The sequence below is a fragment of the Saccopteryx leptura genome, chromosome 11 (genome assembly GCF_036850995.1).
Source record: "Saccopteryx leptura isolate mSacLep1 chromosome 11, mSacLep1_pri_phased_curated, whole genome shotgun sequence".
Lineage (NCBI taxonomy): Eukaryota > Metazoa > Chordata > Mammalia > Chiroptera > Emballonuridae > Saccopteryx > Saccopteryx leptura.
Genome location: NC_089513.1, coordinates 66,341,182 through 66,355,045, shown reverse-complemented (window position 1 = coordinate 66,355,045; position 13,864 = coordinate 66,341,182). Strand labels below are relative to the sequence as shown.

General features: G+C 43.8%; 1 protein-coding gene across 2 annotated transcripts in view; it reads right to left on the bottom strand.

Moving 5' to 3' along the window:
* TRIM33 (tripartite motif containing 33) overlaps window positions 1-6,574 on the bottom strand; it is a 117,899-nt gene extending 111,325 nt beyond the window's left edge. For both annotated transcript variants that reach the window (XM_066353504.1, XM_066353505.1), the window contains exon 1: window positions 5,935-6,574. In XM_066353504.1, coding sequence (XP_066209601.1) covers window positions 5,935-6,460 — 526 coding nt within the window. In that variant the 5' untranslated portion in view covers window positions 6,461-6,574. The remainder of the gene's footprint in view (window positions 1-5,934) is intronic.
* Window positions 6,575-13,864: the final 7,290 nt, after the last annotated feature.

Sequence of the window (13,864 nt, the reverse complement as noted above, 5' to 3'; positions counted from 1 at the left end):
GATAAAAAGTGTCAACCTGGGCCTGACCAGGCAGTGGCATAGTGGATAGTTGGACTGGGACAGAGAAGACCCAGGTTCAAACCCCAAGGTCACCGGCTTGAGCACAGGCTCATCCTGCTTGAGCATAGGATCACAGACATGTCCCCATGGTAGCTGGCGTAAGCCCAGAGGTTGCTTGCTTGAGCAAGGGGTCACTCACTCTGCTGTAGCACCCTGGTCAAGGCAAGTATGAGAAAGCAGTCAATGAACAACTAAGATGCTGCAAGGAAGAATTGATGCTTCTCATATCTCTCCCTTCCAGTCTATCTGTCCCCTCCTCCCCTCCCCCCCCCCCCGCTTTAAAAAAAAAAAGAAAAAAAGACCCTACTTAAGGACAAGTAATTCACAAAAGCAGCAACATAAATCACATATAACAGGCATTCAAAAAAAGTGTTATTCTAGCCCTGGTTCAGTTGGTTAGAGCAGTGGTCCCCAACCTTTTTTGGGCCACAGACCGGTTTAATGTCAGAAAATATTTTCATGGACCGGCCTTTAGGGTGGGACCAATAAATGTATCACATGACCGAGGCAAGAGTCAAGAGTGAGTCTTAGATAGATGTAACAGAGCGAATCTGGTCATTTTTTAAAAATAAAACATCGTTCAGACTTAAATATAAATAAAATGGAAATAATGTTTTTCTTTTTCTTTTCTTTTATTTTTTTAAGAAAAGAGGGTGGGAGAAGAAGAGGGGAGGGAGGGAAGGAGACACAAATACATCCATTTGTTGTTTCAGTTATTTTCATTGCTTGATTATTTTATGTGCCCTGACCAAGGATTGAGCCTGAAACCTTGGTGTATCAGGACAACACTCTAACCAACTGAGCTACCCGGCTGGGGTTGAGAATCTCAAAGAGATTTAGATGGATTTTATCCATCAATGTGTACAGTATTAGAAATACAAAATTTTTAAATATTTTAATTTGTTAATATATAACAAATTACTTATTTTATTTAAATTAAATATTAACTTATTAAAAAGTAAACTTATTACCTGCTTAAATAACATTATCAAAAATGTATTTTCCAAAACAAAAAGCTTTTAGTAAAAAGTGACTTTTTAAATATTTACAGTTTATTTATTTATTTATTCATTTTAGAGAGGAGAGGGAGAGACAGAGACAGAGAGAGAGAGAGAGAGAGAGAGAGGAGAGACAGAGAGAGAGAAGTGGAGGAGGAGCAGGAAGCATCAACTCCCATATGTGCCTTGACCAGGCAAGCCCAGGGTTTTGAACCGGCGACCTCAGCGTTTCCAGGTCGACGCTTTATCCACTGCGCCACCACAGGTCAGGCGACTTTTTAAATATTTAAATATCACTTTAATGTCTGGTTTTATAGCCTGACCAGGCGGTGATGCAGTGGATAGAGCATTGGACTGGGATGCAGAGGACTCAGGTTCGAGACCCCGAGGTTGCCAGCTTGAGCGCAGGCTCATCTGGTTTGAGTAAAGCTCATCAGCTTGGACCCAAAGTCGCTGGCTCGAGCAAGGGGTTACTCAATCTGCTGAAGGCCCATGGTCAAGGCACATATGAGAAAGCAATCAATGAACAGTGAACAACTAAGGTGTCGCAACAAAAAACTGATGATTGATGCTTCTCATCTCTCTCCGTTCTTGTCTGTCTATCCCTCTCTCTGACTCTCTGTCTCTGGGGGGGAAAAATGTCTAGTTTTATAGAAGATGACTGACTTATATGTTGTGATGAACTGTTTTACTTGAAGGATATAAAGAAAACCTGCCTGGCCAGGCAGTGGCAAGGTGGACCTGGGATGCTGAGGATTACGTTCAAAACCCCGAGGTTTCTGGCTTGAGCGTGGGATCAGAGATGACCCCAGGGTATCTGGCTAGAGCCCAAGGTTGCTGGCTTGAGCAAGGGATCACTAGGTCAGCCGGAGCCCCCGTCAGTCAAGGCATGTATGAGAAAGCAATCAATGAACAACTAAAGTGCCACAAGTATGAGTTGGTGATTCTCATCTCTCTCCCTTCCTGGCGGGGGGGGGGGGGGGGGGAGAGACCTGGTCTCACAGGGCTATGTATATATTTAAGAAAAGAGTATTTTAATAACCTTTTCAAAGAAATAATATATCTTCATTGATATAATAAAGTGTATTTATTTCTTAAATGTCTGCTGCCATGTAGAACTTGGAACCATACTGATGAACTTTTACTCCTCTCTTATTAAAATCTATTAGTCTATTCCGCATTGTGCATCTTTTTTCTATGGAAAATTTTGTAACATCTTGCATTGGTCATCTGTAAAATATTAGTTCACTATGTAGATTTTCCAAATGTTGACATTTCATTGCACAATATCCCAGAAACAAAAATTGCTAATATCACTACCAATCTCATCAGAAATGCCTTTACATCTTGAGAAGCTGTCAAGCTCATGATAACAGATCAAATTTTCCAAAATCCTAATTTTTATTTAAAAGCTCCATATCTTCCTCTTAATTTTGCTATAAACCTAAAGCTGCTGTAAAAAGAAAACTAAAGCCTTTAAGGAAAAAAACAGTAGTCAGAAAAAGCCTCTGTCAGGAGGCAACATATCAAGTGAGGAGCCCTTCACTTAAGAACTCTGGTTCTCAAACTTAGAGTGCATGAAAATCACCTGGAGGACTTATTAAACAATCTAGACTGCTAGCTGGAAGGTCTGTAGTGGACACAAATTTTGCACTCCTAACAAGATCGCAGATGATGCTGGTCCAGAAGCCACAACTGGAGAACCATGGATCTACAGGGAACAGCTACAGGGTGTGAATAACTTGGGTGTGTTAGAGGAACAGAAAAAAGGTTAGTTAAGAGGCATGGTAATATACTTGTCATCATTCCAGAACCACTTTACTAGCTATGGCTCCCCAGACCAGAGATAGAATCACAGTAGTTATTTACTAATACCTTGCATTTGCAAAGCATTTCACTTTATAAAAGCATTTTCACATTATTATTTCATTTGACTTAGTGAGATATAAGTGAAGGACTATTAGCTACAGTTTGGAGATAAACTGAAGGACAGAAACATTATGAACCAGAAAATAAGTGGCAAAACTATGTCCCTTGACTTCAATTCCAGTGTTCCTTCCAGAACAGCATACTAACTTTTTTTTTTTTTTTTTTTTTGTATTTTTCTGAAGCTGGAAACGGGGAGACAGTCAGACAGACTCCCGCATGCGCCCCACCGGGATCCACCCGGCACGCCCACTATGGGGCGATGCTCTGCCCACCAGGGGGCGATGCTCTGCCCATCCTGGGTGTCGCTATGTTGCCACCAGAGCCACTCTAGCGCCTGAGGCAGAGGCCACAGAGCCATCCCCTGCGCCCGGGCCATCTTTGCTCCAATGAAGCCTTAGCTGCAGGAGGGGAAGAGAGAGACAGAGAGGAAGGAGAGGGGGAGGGGTGGAGAAGCAAATGGGCACTTCTCCTGTGTGCCCTGGCGGGGAATCGAACCCAGGACTTCTGCACGCCAGGCCGACGCTCTACCACTGAGCCAACCGGCCAGGGCCAGCATACTAACTTTTTTAAAGAGCAAAGCAAAAGATACATACAGGAGTTAATACTAACAAATTATTTTCTAGACTCCTCGCCTAAAAACATGGTGGCTTCCAGACTTAATTTGTTTTAGATACTGGTTAGAAACCTACATTTCCTTAAGATTAATGGTTAGTCCCATTTACTTATTTCTCCTAATTTAAAAGCAAAGGATAGAAAGTGAAGAGGGAATTTACAGACTTTATTCTCTTGCCTGCATCAATATCACAGAGCCAACTGTATTACCTAAGTCCCTCAGCCACAGCACTCAAACACAGTTTTCATCCTGGGCTCCCTCTAAATGTCTCACCTAATCCAGGCTCCCACAAGAACAATGAATCCCCCATATCTTACTACACTCATAAAGTTCTGAGCAGTTACTTACACAACCATTATCCACCTTCTATACACCCATTACCATTTACTATCTTCTCCATCAATCAAATCCTTATTCTCAACATTTTTCCCTGTATGCCTCAATAATACTTCAAACCCAAAAACATTCAAAAAAGAAATTATATCCCCCTCCTATCTCACACACCCTGCTCTGTACCTGAATTCTTTTATTTGCATTAATAGCACTGCCACCCATCAAACAAGAAGCCTGGAACTCTCAATGTCTCCCATCTCCGTTCCCACGGCTACTTACAATTAGTTACTCCTAATAAACTAGCTGCCATTTCATTAATAACTACCGTGCACTAATCATTGTACACACCTCATTCTATCAACAGTGCTAAGAAACAGGTAATTTTGTCCTTGTTTCACAAATAAGAAAACTGAGGCTAAGAAAAATTAATCTGTCCAAGGCACAAGTAGGAAGTGACAAAGTAAACTCAAATGTGTCTCTCAAAGTCCATACCTTTACCCTATAACAAAATGCTTCCTTCTTTAATACCTAACATCAGTTCTTCACTACCCATTCCAAATGCTAATTCCTTACCTAGATTACTTCCATGACTCTCCTAACTAGCCTTTCCTTCTCTTACCCTTCAATGTGCCAAACAATCTTTCTGGATCACAAATGTGATCCTTTTATCCTCTTGACATAATAAAAGTCCTTCAGAACATCCTGTAGTCTACACTCTACAGAATACACCCTACAGGATGAATTCCAAACCCTTTAGTGAAACTTTAAATCTTTTTCATAAATATGCAATAAAACCCACCCTGAATTATGGAAGGCTATATTGTTTAGAGTCTAAGACAATATAATGGTCTAAACTTTAGACCATTAGTGTGGTATTTGTATATTTCACTACAAAAATATTAATGTTTGATAATGTGTTGTTAACCCAGACACCACTAGAGTATTAAAGACCTTACCAGGAAGAAGAAAAATTTCCAAACTATCCAGAAGTCTAAAACACGCCTGGTCCCAAGGGTTTCAGATAAGGGACTGCAGACCCCCTACCTATTCAGCGCATGAATCCAACCCATTTCCACCAATCACCGTACACATCCTTTAGCTGCAGGGATATCTAAGGTGCTCAGCAAGCTACTCACCTTTCAAGAAACCTGCTCAAGGGTTTTCTTTTCAGTGAAATTTCCCTGACCTCTAGACTGTGCCACAACCATTGCAGCAAGTACCCACCTCCGCTGCTATAGATTTTATGTTTCCCGTTAGACTGTGAATGAGCTCCTCATTAAGTTTTTTTGTGTTTTTTTTTGTTTTTGTTTTTGTTTTTGTCAATCCTACAGTGTCTGGAACACTGGGAGCTCATTAATGCACAATGAACTGAAACTCATGCCCAACTCTCCCTAATTCCTAATTCCCTTCAAAGTTCATCTCCCCTCCACCGTTAACTCTTAATATTTTTCCCTAACCATGCAGGTCCCTCACAGCTATTTTCATTGCCAGAGTTTCTCCTTCCCAATGTCATCTTAAAATTACTTTCTACCACAGACTTGTCAAACTCTACAATGCTCATTATCCTCTAAGTCCTCCCTTCCCCTAGTCTTGAATAGGTCAAGTCCTCCCCCACTAGCACGATGCATCCTCACCGCCCTCGTCGGTGACCTACTCCCTCCGCAACACCGCTCCCGGTTCCAGGCCTCACCTCCCAAAACGCTCCCCACCACCCTTTCCCAGGCCCCTCTTCCCTCCCAGCTCGGGTCCACCGGCTCCCGAACCTGCCCCCGGCCGACACATCGCAAGCCACCCCAGAAGGTGTCCCCTCCCCCCGTCTCCGCAGCTGGCACTGCTCCCCCACCGTCCCCTTATCTCTGGCGGTCCAGCTCCTCTGGAAACTGTCCTGGGGGCCGCGTCTTCCACCAGAGAACCCTCGGGCCCGAGCACCTCCGGTCTCAGCGCCTCTTCGGCCCCGCAAATCCCCTCCAGCCCAGCCCTCGGACAGGGCCTCCCGCTCACCTTGCTGGATGTCGCCGTTGCTGCCCCCCGGGACGGGCACGTTGAGCTGGCGCTCCGGCTCGGGCAGGCAGCGCAGGCAGAAGGAGTGCAGACAGGGCAGCAGCTTGGGCTCCGCCTCACGCCGGCTCTGCAGGCTCTGCTGACACACGGCGCAGGTGTCCAGGAGCGAGGCGGGCGGGCCGAGAGGTGGCCCCGCCGAAGGACCTGGCGCGGGAGCCGACGCCGGAGCGGGGGGCGCCGTCGGTACCGCACCCCCCGGAACTCCAGGGCCAACTGAGGCCGCAGGGGCTGAGGGAGCCGGAGCCGAGCCGGCGGAGGCCGCGGCCACCCCCCCGTCGTCGGGCCCAGCCGCGCCGCTCTCAGCGTCGGCCCTGCCGCCTTCCTCCTCCTCCTCCTCCACCAGCACCGCGGCGAGAGGCGGCTCCGCCTCCTGCGCCGCGGGCCCGACGGCCCCGGCAGTTACCGGCGCGCTGCCGCTGCCCCCGCCGGCGCTCTCAGCCTCGCCGCCGCCTTTGTTTTCCGCCATGTTTTCCTCTTTGAACCCGCCGGACCGCCCCGCGCCGCCCGCCGCCTGCGCCGCCGCCGCCCCCAGCCCCAGCCGCAGCCGCAGCGAGAGCCGCCGCCGAGAGCGAGCAGGCGAACGAACGAACGGACGAGAGCGCGCGCGCACGCGGCGCCCCCGCCCCCGCGTAGCGCGGTTAAAGAGGGGCGTGCACGGCGCGCGCACGTACGCAGGACGTCCTCCGAGGGAGGCGGGACCTCGGAGCACTGGGGCGCAGCCGTCCTGCGGGCCCGCGCGTTGCGTCCGCGCCGCCGCGTCCAGCTTGCATTTAAAAGCAGAGGCCGTGGACACTCCACTGCTTTCGGCTGGGGTGGTCATGAGGTTGGGTGCAGAGATGGATCGGGAGAAGAGAAGGAAAGGGTGGTGGGTAGAAGGCCAGGGCTGGTTCCTGCGGAGCCAGCGTTTCCCGAAGGGCGCCGTCCCCAGAGGCAGGCGCGTCTCCGCAGAGCCCTCACTTGCACGGTCGGACACCGAGGCCTCCTCGCTCCGAGGTACGGACCTCTTGGGCTTTAACCCGCCGCTTTCCTTTGGGCAATTGTGCCTCAGGGGCGCAGTGAAGGGGCTTTTTTTGTATGTGTTATTTTAACTGGGGCACCTGCCAGAAATAGGCTGAAAAGACCCGGTGAGGAAGAAACTTTTAACAGCTATGTTTAGGTTCTTAAGGCGGTTGATTCTCAAACGTGGCTTCGTATCAGAAAATCAAGCAACTGAGGGTTCTTTCAAAGCCGAGATAGAAGGACCACACCCAGACCTGCATCCAGGAAGTGGGGGAGAGGCTGAAGGATGTTGAAAAGTCACTTGGGCAAATTGTGATGTGCGTCAGTATTATGTCCCGAGAGTCCCACTTAGTGTCCTGGCGTGAGTTGGATTGCGAATGCCCTAACAATGTTGGTAATAGAAGCTTTCAGAAAGGGTTGTTTTTATTTGAGAAGCAAGTACTCTGGGGATTTTTATGAAGTGCAACAATTGTCTTAATGTTAGCATGAAGTCCTTTCGTCTTCTGACAGTATTCCCAAAAAAAAACTGTTATACTTTGAGTTGATATAAATACTTACAGGAAACCACCTGGAAATGTTTTTAATTTATTTGTTCAAAAATATTAACCTCTGCTGTGTATTGGGTAGTGTTTTAAAGACTCTAGGATTACAACAGAGAACAAAAGGAAGTCCTTGCCTTCAAGATGTTTGCAATCTAATGAAGAAGAGAGTGAAGAAATAAAATGGAGTCACTATAGGCAAGCTGCTAAATTACTAAAATCAAGTAGGTTGAAGTATGAGGAAATGATTTTTATTCTTGTTTTAACTAGCCTAGGAACTTCAACTTTTGACCTTTCCAGCCCTGCAGCAATACCTGGGCATGCATCAGACCTCCAGACAACCCTCTGATTACCCGCCCCTTGAAGGACTCACCAATTTGGGCCACCTGACATCTGACTGATAATCATCCTGGACCAATCTTAGGGCTAAGTAAGAATGCAGGACTAATTATACTCAAGAATACACTTCTTACTATAAGAACTCTTTCTTCTCTGGAACACTTCTAGGTTTTTACCTAGTTGTGTTTCCAGTTTGCAAACTTTAAAACCCTTGAATAAATCTGTCATTTATTTCTAGCCAAAGCCTCCACACTTTTCGAGTTCATCCAACATTAATGGAGGAAGAATGAAAATAAATATATCCCCAGGGAGTAATAAATGCTATGAAGAAAAAAATATACAGAGTAATACAGATTAGAGATGATTGGGGAAAGCCTCTGTTGATAGTTGAATGAGCCTGTGGCACTCTTTCAGAAGAGTGTTCCAGGTAGAGAAACAAACAGTAAGTACTAAGGTCCTGAGGCAGACAGGTTCTTCGCTTGTGAGAGGAATAGCAAGGAGTCAGTATGGCTAGAGTGGCTTGAAAAAGGGAAAGCGTAGTTGAACACAAGAGAATTAAGGAGACCAGGTCATATACAGAAATGGTCTTCAATTTTTTAACTTTTATGCCCTTGAAAAAAAGGACTTTGCCTGACCTGTGGTGGCGCAATGGGTAAAAGTGTCAACCTGGAATGCTGAGGTTGCTGGTTTGAGGCCCTGGGCTTGCCTGGTCAAGGCACATGTGGGAGTTGATGCTTCCTGCTCCTCCCCCCTTCTCCTTCTCTCTGTCTCTGTCTCTCTCCTCTCTAAAATGAATTTTTAAAAATATCTTTTAAAAAAACGACTTTGAAAACTTTTCTTCCCTCAAACATTGTAAGTTGCAAAAATTTTATCATAAGTATAAATAGTTGCAGAGTGCAATTTCTCCCATTTTGCAATACATTTTTAAGTTGTTACATTACTTTTAAATCTATTTATTGTGGTTGCGCAATGGATAAAGCATCGATCTGGAATGTGGAGGTTTCCGGTTCAAACCCTGGGCTTGCTGGGTCAGGGCACATACGGGAAGCAACTGCTGCGAGTTAATGCTTCCCACTTCTCTCTCTCCTCTATCTAAACAATAAATAAAAAAAATTTTTTTAATCTATCCAGTGGAAAAGTAAACACTAAAATGATTTAACAAACACCAGCATCCATTTAAAAGTATATAATCAAAAAATGTTTTGTTAAATAAATATTAAACATGCAAAGTAAAGTGTTATTGGGAATGTTTTAATCAGCTGGCTGTTAGTTTGGGGGTTTTTGTTTATTTATATAGACACGGATATATACAACATTACTAAGAAGAGACAAGGTCCTGGATCAATTCCACTTCTCATTTTTATGGACATAAGCACTGTATTAAAAAACTGTACATATATACATGCCCTTGGAAAAATTTCCTCTGGCAAAATACCCAAGTGGTACTCACCCAAGTTTTAAGATGCTGAGTGAGATGGGAAGTCTTAGATGAGTTTTGAGCAAGGCTCAAAGTCGAAAAGAATCACTGGCTTTCCCGCAGAAATCACTTGTAGAGGGTCAGAGTCAAGAAGGAAGACCTAATCGGCTGCTAACCCAATAATGGATGATTGGACCAGGGTAGTCTACGTAGGTGGTGAAAAATATGGAGTATATATACAGGTACTGATCGACTTACGACCATTCAACTTTACAATCACAATCGCTAGCCACAACTGCTCCGCGTCTGGCAGCGCAAGCGTTGCCCAACTGGGCGTATGACAATGCTGGCCAATAAAATGTTTTGTACGTGTTTATATATTTTGATATGTTTTGCAGTTGGGAAAATGTTTCCTATGGTATTTTTTACACTTGTATTTTATATTTTTGTATGCACCTGTATTTTGTAATTTTGTGTTTTTCAAATATTAAACCAGTTGTACTGATAATGCAGTTTAATGATAAAAGCTAGCCTAAGAGTGCAGCTGATATCTACAATGGCACTTGGGCCCAGTAGAGGCTGCCACAAGATCTGGATCGCCTGTAGCTCCAAAAAGGTTGATAAGAGCCAATCATAGGCAGTGACCCCCACAGATCTTCACCAGGCTCCAGTCAGTGAGATCCAGGGCAGGCACATCCAGTGGCCAGATACAGAGAGAATCAGTTAAGGACCTAACAACCCTTGTTAGAGTGGTAGTTTAAGGAAGGGATCCTCACACCTGACCCAGCTAAAACATAGAAAACGCTGACACAAATAGCAAAAAGAATAGTGATAGCAGATAAGTAGCCCACAGCAAATTACAAACAACAGCTGATGCCAACCCAAGAAGACCTAGAAACAACACAAATGAAGATTGAAGGCAGACAATAAGATTGAAACCTGACGAATGTAAAAATAAGAAACAAAATGGTATAGAAATGATACAAATGGCATAAAATGAACAAAGAAAATTATGATATATAACAATAATGAAAAAATTATGATAAAATATGACAAAGATTTTTATAACATCATTTCACAGTACTGTACATATAGCCTACTCAACTTACGACCAAATCGTGTTACAACCGGTCTGTTGGAATCAATCGTGGTCGTAAGCAGACCACTAGCTGTGGTAAAAAGCAATACTTTTCTCCAAAATGAGTTTTTGGGGTTTTTTTTTGTAAGTACAAGATCATAATTTTATTTAGATCATTTTCTTTTTATATTATTTTGAGATTTTTGCATATTATTAAATGTCTTTTTCCCCAAATGCTTGTTTGTTTGTTTTTTTAGAATGCATTTTTTTAATTTTAATGGGATGACATTGATAAATCAGGGTACATATGTTCAGAGAAAATATCTCCAGGTTATTTTGACATTTGATTATGCTGCATTCCCATTACCCAAAGTCCAATTGTCTTCCGTCACCTTCTAACTGGTTTTCTTTGTGCAATAATACTTTTCTCCAAAATGAGTTTAAAAAATAAGTTCATGGGATAAACTCAACCAAAAGCTCTGAACTTTTCTTAACCTTTCAATGCCTGCTACTGCTTGCCTTTGTTAACATGTAGTCTAAAAGTGTTATTTTGGAAACTAGATACTTTTATAGAGAGAAATTGCCACCCCCATGCAATTTATTGTGTGCTGTGAGAAGGCAGTGCCAGGAATTAAACTGTCACAGAGCACTTGTGGACATTGAAACAAATGCCTAGCTACATCCTTGATTTGCAATGAGAGCCCAGAAATCTTTCAGGAAAACCTGTGAAACCATTCTTCCAGCTGAGATACTGACAACTCTGTGTGGAAAGACTGCATAGCATGGAGGTTGAATCTGTGCTCCAGAGCCAAAATGACTGGTTTGAAGCCTGGTTCCACCACCTACCGGCTGTGTAATTTGGGGTAACTTACTTAATTTGCCTCAGTTTTCTCTTTTGTCAAAGGGCATTTGTTACTAGTAGGACCCACCTCAAGGTTGTCTGACAATTAAATATTTGTAAAGTGCTAACAGTACCTGACATAAAGTAAAAATGAACTCAATGTAAAAGTGGACCCCCGGGTTCCTGAAGGGAACAGAACTGGAGGGAAGAACAAAAGTACTGCAGAGATGGGCTGCACTGAGCGACGGGTCTAAGGAAAGGCTTTGTCCAGCCATTCCCCTAGCCTAGGCTGTCTTTTTCCCCCGACCCACTTGCTCAAGCATTATGAGAAAAACATTTTTGAAATAAAAGAGCTATCATTAGGTGCCTACCAGATGTTCTATGGAGAAAACCTCCCTGACATTGCTAACCAGAAGTGGAAGGAACTTTCCAGTTGTCCAGGAAAGAAGAAGAACCCTAGAAGTAAGTGACACAGGTGAGCAATAGTAAGAGATAATCCATAGCTGGGCACGGGAGGTTGGTAACAGGAAGACCAGTTCTGAAATTCTTGGTCAGAACAACTGTGGTCAATGGCAGGAATGAAAGAGTTCAGGACAGCAAAAGAATGCTGAACTGCAGTTGAAATAAGGGGCATTTCTATTAGCGTACCATACTTGAAGTCACATGTGGATGAGGTCAGGGGACATAATGTTGACATTTTTTTATTTAAAGTTCACTTCCTGGCCTGACCAGGCAGTGACACGGTGGATAGAATGTTGGCCTGGGACGCAGAGCACTCAGGCTTGAAACCTGGATATTGCCAGCTTGAGCGCCGGCTCATCCTGCTAGAGCAGTGGTCCCCAACCTTTTTTGGGCCACGGACCGGTTTAATGTCAGATAATATTTTCACGGACCAGCCTTTAGGGGGGATGAATAAATGTATCACGTGACCGAGGCAAGCGTCAAGAGTGAGTCTTAGACGGATGTAACAGAGGGAATCTGGTTATTTTTTAAAAATAAAACATCGTTCAGACTTAACTATAAATAAAACAGAAATAATGTAAGTTATTTATTCTTTCTCTGTGGACCAGTACCAAATGGCCCATGGACCGGTACCGGTCCACAGCCCGGGGGTTGGGGACCACTGTGCTAGAGCATGGATTCATGAGCTTGAGCACAGGGTCACTGGCTTGGCTGTAGTCCCCCAGTCAAGGCACAGATGAGAAAGCAATCAATGAACAACTAAGGTGCCACAATGAAGATTTGATGCTTCTCATCTGTGTTCTTCCTGTCTGTCTGTCCCTATCTGTTACTCTTTCTGTCTCTATCTCTCTCACACAAAAAATAAAGTTCACTTCTCTGAACACAGGGACATAGGTGCATGTGCCTTGGACTTAGGAGATGTCCACCTACAGAGCAAGGACTTTCCTAATGCATGTATTAAAAGTGTGAAATGGAAGTGGTGATGTTGAAAAGGGCAAGATTTTTGTCCAGAAGTGTGACCGGTGCCACACAATGAAAAGAAAGGCAAGCAAAAGAAATGGTCTGGGTGGAAGACAGGTCAGTCCCCTGGATTCTCTTACACTTGTGTCACAAGAATGAAGAAATCCCTTAGGAAGATGTGTATGGAAAATCCCAAGAAGTACATCCCCAGAACACAAACAATCTTCGCTGGTAAGAAGGCAGAAAGGGCAAACCAGATAGCTTATCTCAAAGTACTAATGAGTAATAGTTGGCCACTGCCTTTTTTCTTTGAAACAGGAATATCTTGACTTCTTTTATGTGTAACATTTAAATTGATCTAATACACGAGAATTCAGATCATAAATGGCTAATAGAATTTTTTTATTGGGCATTGCTGATTTAAATAGGATTGGCTTGTGGTGAGCTAGAAACCTTTGATTCTAGGAAACTCGGATAAGTCAGTAGCTTTGTGAGCACTGATGTGAGTGGGTTTTGGAGCCCAGTGTGTGTTTTTTACTTGCCTGCCAGGTGCAAGCTAGGATTAAAGATGATGGCCCACCAAAAATTAAAAAATAATAATAATAATAACATTGGCTTGTACTTAAGTTGATATGATCAACTTTTTAAATTTTGATAGTAATTCCAGTCCAAGTATTGCCAATCACCATTTCCCCGTTCTAAAGATATGATTGGACTTGGTTAATAATGTTTAACTTTTCACAAAGATGGTGACTGACATCTCAAAATCTATAGATTGGTTTTATATTTATATGTGCCTTGACTGGGAGGCTACAGCAGACCAAGTGACCCCTTGCTCATGCCAGTGACCTTGGGCTCAAGCTGGTGGGCTTTGTTCAAACCAGATGAGCCCGCACTCAAGCTGGCGACCTCAGAGTCTTGAACCTGGGTCCTCTGCATCCCAGTCCGATGCTGTATTCACTGAGCCAACACCTGGCCAGGCGATTGGTTTTATATTTACATCAGAGTAACTGATTTTATAAATATATTTAATAATACTGAGGAAATCTATTCACTTCCTCATAGAACTGAGCAAGACTCACCTCTGTTTCAATTTGTGTTCATTCTGCATTTAAGAGATAAAGATAAGGTTGCAATATCCACTATCTTTTTGGTCTTAACTATGCTAATCTAAAATTCTCCATATCTAAAATGTTGCCTTTTACTTAATGAAAGGCACATCAGTGTGGTGTATA